Genomic DNA, 12,383 nt, shown 5'->3' on the forward strand with positions numbered 1-12,383 from the left:
AGTTCAATGTTGTGTTTATGTTTAAAATTCTTGGTGGAGATTTATTTCAAGTAGTCCCCTCTCTCACAAAGCAAGTCAAATTGAAAAAAATAAATGGATGTTAACAATGATGTTGCTTACAAATGAGTCACTCTTTCTTCTAGTAATATCTTTGAATAAAATTGTGGACATTACAAAATAAAATAGAAGAATATATTAGAAAATTTAAATGTTTTTCATTTTATTAAATAATTTTCTGATGGATATTATTTATGATGTTCTAAAATCGGCCATCATACCAAAAAACTAAAGCCACCTCCTTTTTCGATTATTTGTTTGGTCCTACTTTTAAAACCTTGGGTTTTGACCCTCCATTACCTACTTTCCTTCTTGATTTTATCATTGTGTTAGCATAAAAGGCGATTATTAAAAGATAAGTTACAATTTAACCTCTTGCGGATTAACTTGAGTTCACAAAGGAAGGATTAAAATAAAATTGATAGGGTTCCATCCAAATTAATATTATTTTGTGAACAAATTTAACCCCTCAACATTTGAATAAGTAAATTACAATTTACCGACTTGTAATCTAGGCCCATCATAATTTAGTTCACAAAATTTTTTAATTTCTAGTTTGGAATAAAATAAAATCAGTAGAGTCAAATGCTCAAAACATGTGCAAATAAACAATTATTTTAGACAAACCCTAATGATTTCATTTTATTCCAAATGAACAATTGAAAACTGGTAGACTAAATTGTGAAATCACCAAACCAAATTGGATAAATTTTAATTTAACTTATAAGATGCAAGTGAAATGACATTGCTCACCCTCTAAATATCACCCTATAGACACAAAAAGAACCAACTTGATGAGAACAGTGTCTCTTTTCCATTGAATATTACTTTACAATTTACATTATAAAGACCATACATTAGAGGCTATACTACCCCAGCAGGACAAAACAATGAATTCATTGAATATAAAGCAAACGGAATAGAATCATCCTATAAGCCATTTTTTAAACCCTCTTTACTTGTGCTTACTCCCAGGAGCACCCGTAGACAATACTGAGGTTTGTAGATAACTAGATGACAATAAATTTGCTTAAATATTCATCAAAATAAATAAAGCCTCATGTCCCAACAACTTGTAATTGGCTACTCAAAACCATTTCTCCCATTTAATTCTATCCAGGGATTAATAAATAAACAATTCCTAACTCTTTAAGTCCCCAATGGAAAGCCTCTATTTATTAGCTCTTCTAGCTTTCAGGTCCAATCTTACAATGTTATGGGGAACATAAGATATAGGCATATCACACTCCAAAAATATCACCCAAAGAAGAGTCTTAAATATGATACGATTGATAAACGGAGGGGTGGGGGGGGGGGGGGGGGGTGGTTCTAAAGGACATTTTCCGATCTTCAACCAGGTGGCCATTTCATCTGTCTCCCACCCAGGACATGCAAGTGGAGATGATAAACAGATTGACCTGCACAGAGAGAGGGAGAAAGAGAGAGAGCATAAGGAAATATTGCATTGCAGAACAACTTAAAGAGGATCTAGAGACATTATAGAGAATGGAGATGGTAACTTACAGGCATCCGAGCCATTGTTTATGACAACACGAAAACCATCGAGAATACCTTCTTTCTCGGCTACAATTTTGGCAGCATAGAGAAGCTGACCCAGAATCTCTCCATGCCTTGCTTCAGCCTGAAAAGGTGGAAATCAACATGTCATTAAGATTAGCAAACAAAAAGAACAATCTGCCAAAAAAAGTTACTACCTGACTATACCTCATTACATAAAATTAAAATTGATATTTACAATCTTTTCTCTAAGAAAATAATAATTATAAGAGCAAGACTTAGGTACAGTACTTAGATGTTGTTCCTTAGATTCCCTTTTTAAGATTCTGCCATGTGGATTTTTTGTTATGAGATGGAAGTGTATTTTTTAGTTAAGTAGCCACATGGTTGAATCTTAAGAGGGGAACCTAAGGAATAGCACCTAAAGTACTATATCTAAGTTTTGTCCTAATAATAATACCAATACTTGATATTCCATGGAAATCAAACATCAATTTGGTATAAATACGCAGAAGCATATACCTACAGTACAGATAAGCTAAAAGTCTATGCATACCATCTTTCAACTTCCAAAACATTCAACCATCAAAAAGTGTGCCTTGGTGGGCACTTGGCCAATATAAGGTCAAACATATTCAAAATTCAAGACAGATAGGTCCATGAACCACCTGTAAAGCAATGGAACGTATGGAAATTTTCTTTTTTCTTTTTTTACATTTTTCATAAGTATACTGATTTATAGTCATATACATTTCAGGAAGAAGTGGTATATAACCAATAGCCAGTAAGCTGCATATTCCAATAGGAGACTTATCTTATTGGAGAAGGAAATCTTATCAGAGGAACTAAATGTGATTTCGTGCGGATTTCACATCCACATTGCCAGAAATAAGTCTCAGAAAAGACTGACACATTGCACCCATTTGGAAGATTACTGATGCATATAACTATGTAAATAAAAGAAAAGGACAAAAATGACCTTCCCGAGCTGTGTCAATCCATCCCTAAACTTTGGAATGACTAAAACATGAACAGGAGCCTGCGGATCAATGTCACGAAATGCTAGGACCTTTTCATCCTCATAAACAATGCTTGAAGGGATTTCCTTAGCTATGATCCTGTCAAATCTGAAAAAATAATAATAAAAAATAAAAAACAAGAACTCTTACATCCGTCTGTGTACTTTGTACCAGTTGTTGCAACATGTTGTAGCATATATGAGATTCAGCTCATTGCCTTAACTGACTTCATTTTCATTTTTCATTTTGGCCTCACTTTTTAATTCAAATGTAGATAATTTACTTGGACAAAGTTTCAAAACATTCTGGACCACATATACATATTTTTCGGGGAAAAAAAAATTCTAGTTATGGTTTTATTGATATTAGACAAAATTAAGGAACTTGTACACAAAATATACACCATGTTTTGTTCCCAAGTCTTCAATTTTATATTAGTAGGTTCTGTGGTTCTTTTATAAGTTAAAAGCAAAATCTTTTTGGATGCTCAGTTCTTCTTGTCCTATATATATATATATATAGGGGGGAAAAAAAAAGCTTTTTCCAGGTATTTCAAACTTAATATGTGCTTGTCTACATATGGAATTTTTCCAGAAAGGCTTTCTTAACCATTGATGATTGACTATATATTTAAAACAATTTTATATATCTGTAGTAAATCAATAGATTCTCACTGCAAAATTCTACAACCCTCTCCATCTTTTGAGTATCTCCAATTAGATATATACAATCACTACTAAACTCCAAATCTTGATGATCAAAATGAAAGAAAATTCACATGACCAAGAAAGAATGGCATCGTATGACTTAAATGCGAGATCAAACCAGTGTTATTATATCACAAGGGACGGTACATGGTTGGAGCTCCACTGTCAGCATTGGCTGCTGCTGCTCTAGCAGCAGCCTCTTCATTGTTTGTAGCACTGGCATAAAACTGCAATCTAGAAGCATAAACCAATAATAAGTAAGCAAGAGGATTAGAGATATTTATACCAATAATTACAGTTGTTAGAAGCAGCAAGAAAACTAAATATTTCAGACTCAAATCCATAGTTTATGAAGCTGGGGAAATACTTAGAACTCAATGTGATAGCAATTTAATTTACAAGCATGAATTAGATCATTTCTACGAAAAAAGATTACCCACTAAGAGAATTCAGGTATCATCTCCGCTAACTCAGACCAGTGAAATAAACAATCATTCATCCTGATGAAACCAATAGAAGACTTGAATTTTTTAGCAGCCAACACAAATGAAGAACAGTCTCAATGTTTGCTTTTCTTGTGTAAAGATGCAGTTAATTTCAGCAAAATTACACTAAAAAGTATCAAAGAAGTATGGAACCATCACAATTACAGGTACTTCATCTCAAGTAATTGCATCCAAGAAAATAGCAATCCATGAATTTCTAATCTCAAGAGTCAAGACTATAAATGGAAGAAGCATTCCACCTTCACATGTAGCAATGCATAGCTAGTTACTATCACATAATGTAATAAATTCTTTACCCTCTCTACATATTAGATCCTCAACTCGGGGTTCCTTGCAACAATTAGAAGGATCAACTCTTCATGGTCACTAAAGCTTTCCCACAAATGAGAATCTTATAAAATATGTTCCTTAAAAAAATCAAACTTTGTTGCATAATGAAGACAGAGATGAATGATATCTTTAGGTTGATGAGCAATTGTGTATTTCATGGAGTAAAGAGAACCATTAACTACAACATCAATGTGAAGATCCTGCCATTGAGCCCTAGTTTAAAACCCACTGGAAGCATATGTAATTAATAATGAAAAGGGAGGAAAAAACCATATTTTAAGATTGGTATTGCTCTACAGCAGTGTATGCCCAACATAACCACAAACACTCCACACATGTGAATTAAAAAATCCATAAAATTATTGGAACAATTGTAGTGAGAAATGTTAGATGTATCAAACACCGACACCAAGAAAAATAAGTAGTCTGCAACTAACAACCAAGATATTGCCTTTACAAATGTTCAATCAATGGTCCAGAAATGCAAAATTTTGCACTGTCAAACAATGTCACATAGACACTTCAAAACGAAAAGTGTACCCATGTTAGACAAAATGTAACATGGTTGAGGGTATGGGATATGTCTTGGACATGCAAATTGACTACAGCAATTATGCCTGGAATGGACAGAAATGGCTGTTTTTTCAGGAATGCTAGTTAAATACACTTTATGTATTCCACACATATTTTGATTGATTATGAAAGATACCCATCTGGGAAAAGCTATCTATGAAATTTTCATTTATCATCAACTGGGGCTATAAGGGAGAAAATAGACTCATCCAAGGATCTAGATGTGCCTTCACATCCAAAGTTGGGAACTTTTCTTATATACAATAAATGATTATATTACAGAAAAATTGAAATGAGTACATTTAAACGTTGGGAGTTCAAAAAAATATGATACCTAGACACATGCTCGCAATATGAGAAATTGAGACCAAGTCTAGCCTTCGACAACTATTTAAATAGATTGATTATTCTTATATGTGCAGCAGTCATACACACCGATCCAATCGTGGTGAGTGAAACACCAATAGAGAAGCATAATTGATCATGAGTGCCCACATCAACCACATAATTTACACGACTATTTGCTTTCCATCACAATCAAACAGTGACTGGACTAGAAGTTTAATAACCTGGGTGAAAATTTTCTACCCTGGGATATGCTTTATTTCCTGAGAAAATTTCTCTAATTTGTTAAATATAACTCATTGTGAATTGAATCAAAAATTTCACTTCCATAGTCCAATTTTGTCCCATCCAAACAATGAAATCATAATCCTGTCCTGATTTTCAATTCCATCAGAGCTGCTGGAATGCCAATAACTATTCTATTCTGTAATTCAAACTCTATGAACCTATCAGACCCCAAATGAAAGCTGAAAGCTTGAGTGATTAGAGCATAAACCATGGCTGAACGTGTTCCAATCAAACAAAAATGAAGCTTCTTTAGGTTAATTTTGACTCTTTCAATATCTATTTCAACTATATGAACATAATTATTTAATGGGTACTTTTCGTTTTATTTATTTTTTAAACTTTTTTCTCTCTTTATTAAGTTTTACTATAAAAAGTAAAAAATAAAAAAGAACAAGAGCAGCAAAATTAGACAGACCCAGTTGAAGATTAAGAAAATTATACAAGTGTTTATAATAAAAGCAAACAGAGTAAATGAAAATACCTGCGAGAGCGAGAGGGAAGATGATGGAGGGTAGTGGAGGAAATGGTGTAGGAAGGTTTCACTTTCACAGTCACAAAAGCTCTTGCAGTTGTTGCTGCATAGTTCCTGCGGTCCAAATTTCAAACAAAACCAAACCCATATATTATTTGCATGAGAAATAGAATTGTGTCAGAGAGAGAGAGAGAGAGAGTCAGAGAGAGGGAGTACCGAAGCAGAGAGAAGGGTGGTATAGATGCAGCCATGGATTCTGAAGAAGGCAGGGACAACCAAAGTAGACTGACAAAGAAATTAAAATTAATAGGCTAAAAATGTAAATTATATCTCTAAATTTAACTCAAATTTATTTTGACCGTCTAATTTTACTTTTGTTTAATTGAATTTATCAAATTTATTCAATTAGAATTGTTTGTCCAATTTTGCTAAAAACTTGTTCTTAAAGTATGCAAAGCAATGAATTTTTTAAAAAAAAATCTCACGTAAAAAAATCAATAATTAAGAATTATTTTTATAAAAAATATTTTTTATTAGTTAATGGTGTACAAAATTTTTTTTAACAAAAATGAAGGAAATGCTTAAAATGAATAAATTTAAATTTAGAGAATTCAATTAAAGAAAAATAAAGTTAAAGAATCAAATTAAAGTTAAATATTACAATTTGCATTTTAGCCCTAGTTTCACGCATTATACCACTTGTAAAATCATATTTTCAAAATATGATTTTTTCAATTATACTTAAGAAACGGTGAAGATAGGATTTATCATTTTAGCAAATTGTGATTTCAAAAGCGAGACTGCAGCCTGTGTGTGTGCATGATAATCATAGAAATATTTGTTTGGTCCTTATAATTATTCCTCACTTTGTAATGTTTCTGTAACTATTCACAAAACAAGAGGACAACCACTATTTAAACATAACAAACCCCCCAAAAAAAAAAAATGGCGAACTTTTGTATTCCAATTCCCAAAGACCTTGAGAACCTTCCCTATTTCTGCTTCATCTAACGGTACAAACATATTGATATAACAATACCTTTATTCTTTTGCTGTTTTAGTGTACGAGTATCAATGGGTTGCCCTGGACTCGAACCCGAAACTAGTATGATGGAGTAGATAATTTATTTGTTAAAAAGTAGGTAAAAAATCCATTCCCAGGCCATGCTTGCATCTTTCATCGCGCATTGCTTTCTCTATATATACATTTAACACTAAGTACATTTCTTAGAGGGGAACCTAAGAAAGTTGAATACTTAGTGGATCAACCTCTACTCTTACTGCATAAACATTTCATAAAAGAAATGCGCCCATAGTGACTAGGATGGATATCTCGTATCCGAAAACTAGCAGTTCGACCTGTCAATCCTCCAGGGCCCAAATAACTCAATTTTCTCCCATGAACTATTTGCGTTAATGGATTAGTTCGATCCAAAACTTGAGATAGGGGGTGTAATCCGAAAAAAGATTCATAAGTGGTTGTTAATGGAGTTGAAGTTACTAAATTCTGAGGAGTTGGTATCAATTTATGCCTAATTGCTCCGCCTATAGTTCCTCTAATCATATTTTCTAAACGAAACAGAGCCACTCCGAATTGATCTTGTAAGAGATCCGCTACAGACCGAATACGTTTATTTTTCAAATGATTCATATCGTCAAGTGTACCCATTCCAAATTTCATTCCAATCAAATGATCCGCAGCTGCCAATATATCTCACAGTCAACAATTCTCACTGAATACAAAATAAGACTAAAACCAAGTGGGTTTTTTTTTGGTCCCATAATCTCCCAATACTATATATATCATGACACATCATATTCATGTAATTATGATCTCTAAAATGGTTTGTAGTGCAGGAGGGGCATTGGCGAATGGGTCCGAGTGTGGAGGTAATGGGAGCCTAATGATAGTGGAGCTACCTCTTGATAAGATAAGAAAGCCATTTATGTGAACCAAAGTTATTGATCCTCACAAAGTTAAGGAACTCATGGATAGTCTCGACAGAAACTAATGACCTGTTACAATAATCATAACAATTTTTATTTTTTCATGTTGACGTTAAAACCAAATTTCCACCTAACAATGTATAGATGTGCTTACTACAACCCTTAGAACATATCCAACGAGTTTTTTAGACAGCCCTAGAAATCATAATTTCTTGAATCTAAAAAATATGAAATCTCTATCATTATCCAAGTCTATAATTTTGTTAATGGATTTCATAACTCTCTCTTGGGCCTTCCCCTTTAAAAGTTTCCTTGCCTGTTGGATTACATGAAAACAGTCTAGTTGCCTCTGCATTTGCTAGTTCTCTCTTTGAAGTTGATAAAGTACCATTGTTGAGTCCTCTCTAGATGACTAGACTTAACGTGCTTTTGAAACTCTCAACCCTTTTCTCATATAGCTTTGACCATGATGGTTCTTCCATATATTTTATCATAATGTTGGTTATAGTAATTTGTCTACGTTCATTGATCATGGCTTTTTGTTTCTTTTGTTGAATTGTTTTTTATTTTATTTGAAGTGTAGTTATTGATTGAATTTTTATTTTTATTTTTATTTTTGTTGTTATTGCTATTGTTATTGTAGATTGGTTTCCATGAAAAGTTGGACGGAAGTGTTGGATTTTTTTTCATGGATTTCAATGAAGTTGTGAGCAAGAAAGAGTAGTATGAGAATTGGGGATTTCCGAGTATTGTTATTGTCATTAAGAGCACTAATGTTTGAACGTTCGTTATCTGCCCAAAAAGATGCAAACTTCAAAAGTTATCTTTTGGGAAGGGTAAAAGTATAGACTTTATCGTAGGCAGTTGGATTTATTGTAACATCCTACTTGAATCCCTATGTATGTCAGGTAGCAGGCTGTTCAGAAAATCAATCAATAAACCATATCCTTCGTTGAAAACGTACTGCAGCATAATGGATAGGAAGAAACATCTATTATTTTTTTTTTTTGGTAATCAGGCAATAACATTAAGCAAAACTAACTAAGAGAAACATTAGAGCAAAGACGCTCATACAATGTACCAGCTGCATCAAGACTAGCCAGCAAGGCCACATCAGCTGGAGGAAATTGAAAAACAACAAAATCATGAGGACTAACCGCGCCTCTTCTAGCAAGCGCGTCGGCGCATTTATTAGCTTCCCTAAAGCAATGCTGAATTTTGACCCTTGGAATCCTCTTCAAACCTTCCTTACAGTCAGCCATGATAACTTCATTACCATTCGGACTACTCTCATCTTTCAAAAGCAGATCCACCACCAGTTTAGCATCAAGTTCAAATATGACATTCTCCAAGTTTAAATCAATGCAGAGATTAATCCCATCCCTAAGCCCAAGTTTAAATCAATGCAGAGATTAATCAATGCAGAGATTTATCATGTCACTTTTGACACTTGATTTTATAACACTTGGAACATTCCTATTATGTATGTGAGGTAGTAGGCTATTCTAAAAGTGAATCAATAAACCATACCTTTTGTAGAAAACTTGCTGCGGCATAATGGATAGGAAGCAACATCCATTATATATCAAGTCACTTTTGACACTTGATTCTATGACACTTGGAATATTCCTATTATGTATGTCAGGTAGCAGGCTATTCAAAAAGTCAATCAATAAGCCATACCCTTCGTAGAAAACTTCCTGCTGAATAATGGATAGGAAGCAACATCTATTATATATCATGTCACTTTTGACACTTGATTTTATAACACAGGGAACATTCCTATTATGTATCATTCATAGCCTAGTTTCATTGGAAACCTTCAATATTTTTATGGTATTTTTGTTAGTAGTTTATGAATTGATGGAGGCAAAGACTTTTCTTTGCTCGATCTTTTTTTTTTTGGGGGGGTAAAGATTGAGGTATTAAGAAGTTGTAAATATTCGGGAAAAATGCCCATACACTCCTTAAACTTTTAACTACTGGCCAAAAGACCCCCTCAACTTTTTTATTGGCCAATTTACTCCTTAATCTATTTAAAACTACCAAATCAATGCTTCAATTAGTCTCACGTTAAAAAACTAACGTAATAAGCAAGTGAGACTCATGTGACTTTTAAAAACAATCTTCAATCACCCAAAATCCAAAACCCAGCTAAAAGAAGAGGGAAGAGAAACAAGTCCGGCGGTGAAAAAGCTCAAGCGGTCAGTTTAGAGCCACCGATTCACCACCGATTCAAACAAACAAATAGCCACTGACTCAAACAGAAACACAACCACCGATTCATCATTTCATCAAACAGACACCAACAACAACCTTCACCGATTCAAACAGACGAACACCAACAACAACCATCACCGATCTAGCCACCAAGAAACCACAAACCCATAAATGATGAGGAAGCGCGCTCCACCGAGAAACCCAAAATTTTCAAACGAAACCCAAAATTAAACCAACAACCCTTCAATCTTCAGTTTGAGGATAGAGCAATACAAAGAAAAGGAAAAAAAAAACCAACTTGTTCCATCACCGATCCAGCCACCGAGAAACTACAAACCCAGAAATGAGGAGGAAGCACGCTCCACCGAGAAACCCAAAAATTCCAAAAGAAACCCAAAATTAAACCACCAACCCTTGATTCTTCAGTTTGGGGATAGAGCAATACAGTGAAGAGGAAAAAAAAAAAAAGTCATCGGAAAAGAGAGTGATTGAAAATCAAACCTGTTTCTCTTCCCCTTCTTTCAGCTGGATTTTGGGCTTTTGGGTGATTGAAGATTGTTTTCAAAAGTCACGTGAATCTCACGTGTTTATTCCGTTAGTGTTTTAACGTGAGACTAACTGAAGTATTGATTTGGCAGTTTTGAATAGTTTAAGGAGTAAATTGGCCAATAAAAAAGTTGAGGGGTCTTTTGGCCAGTAATTAAAAGTTTAAAGAGTGTATGGGCATTTTTTTCCTAAATATTCTAATAAGTTAACTGAAAAAGACTAATCCAAACCAATTGCACACAAGCATTATGTCATGGTAATGATAGTAAATCGATCTTACCAATATGGAACTTAATTTGAACAAACTCATAATTAGTTAATCAGTAGGAATAGGTAGTGTATAAATAGTTGTAGTACTTAAACACTTCTTATTCTTTTATTGTTATTGTTAATGTTATGGTTATTGCTATTGTTATTACTTTCCCAAATCAAACATTCTACAATTCACTTACTTCTTATTTGCAAGTCGTTAAAGTATCTTAATGTATCCACTTTTGTTGTTGTTTTCTCGAGATGTTAGTAAAAAATATAGTTTGATAACAGTGCCTACTAATTATATTGATTGAAAATTATTGTTAATTTCCTATTTTGACCCCAAAGAACATTTCTTTGGGAGGAAGAACATGTTCTTGCAAAAAATATAATGAAAATAATTTTTTTTTAATTTAAATATTGTGAGGGTGTAATAAGCTCCACCCAATATTGGGTGTTGGCCGAAGGCCCAATAAGGAATAGAGAAGGCCTAATAAAGAACAAAGCCTGGTCATGCCCAACTTGGGGAACCATGAATCGATCCGAAGAGTCTCCTTAGGCCCAATCAGCCTTGCCAAGGAGATACCAACCAGTCGAGCTCGTGCAACCTCAAGTCGACCCAAGGAGTCTCCTTAGGCACAATGTCCCTTACCCAAGAAAGTCTACCCGAGCTGGTGAGTCGAAGAAGTGCAATGCCTAGGGATGCGATCCAAATGTTAGAACAGGACAACGGTGATCCACACATTAATTGTTTAATGGCTAGCTAAAACAATGTGCTAGACCCAAAATCTCACTCTAGTCCGTGAAAAGGGGATAAGACATCTAACAAGATAGTCGCCATAAGACTCCATCATTACAACCCACTAAGTAAAGGATAAACCACCTATATATATATATATATATATATATATATATATATATATATATGTAGGAGGTAACCCCCAAATGCAAGGGGTTTAGTGGAAAAATCAGAGAGAGAGAGCTCATATGAGAATTGTCAGAGTGTAATGTAGCGATCTAAGGAGCCTTATAACCTCAAGTCCTCTCATTTTACAACTTGCATTGTGTTATATACTTGAATCCTTCTTATTATCTAGTTTCTTGGTTTTTTTTTTTCTTTGGATCTCCCATTATAAGCTAATTTTTCATTCCCAAAACAAATTGGTTGTGACGGTTTAGGCCCTTAGCCCCACCTTGGTTGGCTTGACCTCCGCAATTATTTTATTTAATTAGATTTTAGATTTTCTTTTCAATTTTTTTAAAAAAAATTCTGATATGATTTTTTTATTTATTAAAATGCTAACGTGACATTTTTAATGATAAATAATTTTTTTAATATCATTTTAATGATCACGTTAACTTTATCTTCACGAGCAATACACTCGCGTACCACATAAATAATTTCCATTAATTAGAGGGCGTAGTGACTAAATTGAAAACTATTTTTTATTTTTTTGGACCAAAACAGGAGCTTGAAAAAGATAGGGATCAAAATATAAAATAGCCCAAAAGGCAGTGACAAAAATGTATTTTCGTCTAATCATTACTTATTGAAATAGCTGTTTCAGTCAAAAACAAGAAATAAATATCTGTTGGGTTCTTG

At 33.8% G+C, this 12,383-nt stretch overlaps 2 protein-coding genes across 2 annotated transcripts; both read right to left on the reverse strand.

Moving 5' to 3' along the window:
* Positions 1-1,068: 1,068 nt before the first annotated feature.
* LOC142642549 (14 kDa zinc-binding protein) lies at positions 1,069-6,172 on the reverse strand. Its single transcript, XM_075816929.1, has 6 exons — positions 6,032-6,172; positions 5,825-5,929; positions 3,449-3,535; positions 2,555-2,702; positions 1,582-1,699; positions 1,069-1,475 (listed from the first exon to the last, which is right to left on the reverse strand). Exons 1-6 carry the CDS (start codon positions 6,064-6,066, stop codon positions 1,408-1,410), a joined length of 561 nt encoding a protein of 186 aa, XP_075673044.1. The 5' UTR covers positions 6,067-6,172; the 3' UTR covers positions 1,069-1,407.
* Positions 6,173-8,799: 2,627 nt separating this feature from the next.
* LOC142643985 (uncharacterized) lies at positions 8,800-9,318 on the reverse strand. Its single transcript, XM_075818680.1, has 2 exons — positions 9,293-9,318; positions 8,800-9,145 (listed from the first exon to the last, which is right to left on the reverse strand). Exons 1-2 carry the CDS (start codon positions 9,316-9,318, stop codon positions 8,800-8,802), a joined length of 372 nt encoding a protein of 123 aa, XP_075674795.1.
* Between the last annotated feature and the right edge of the window lie 3,065 nt (positions 9,319-12,383).

Source organism: Castanea sativa, chromosome 7, assembly GCF_040712315.1.
Source record: "Castanea sativa cultivar Marrone di Chiusa Pesio chromosome 7, ASM4071231v1".
Classification (NCBI taxonomy): Eukaryota; Viridiplantae; Streptophyta; class Magnoliopsida; order Fagales; family Fagaceae; genus Castanea; species Castanea sativa.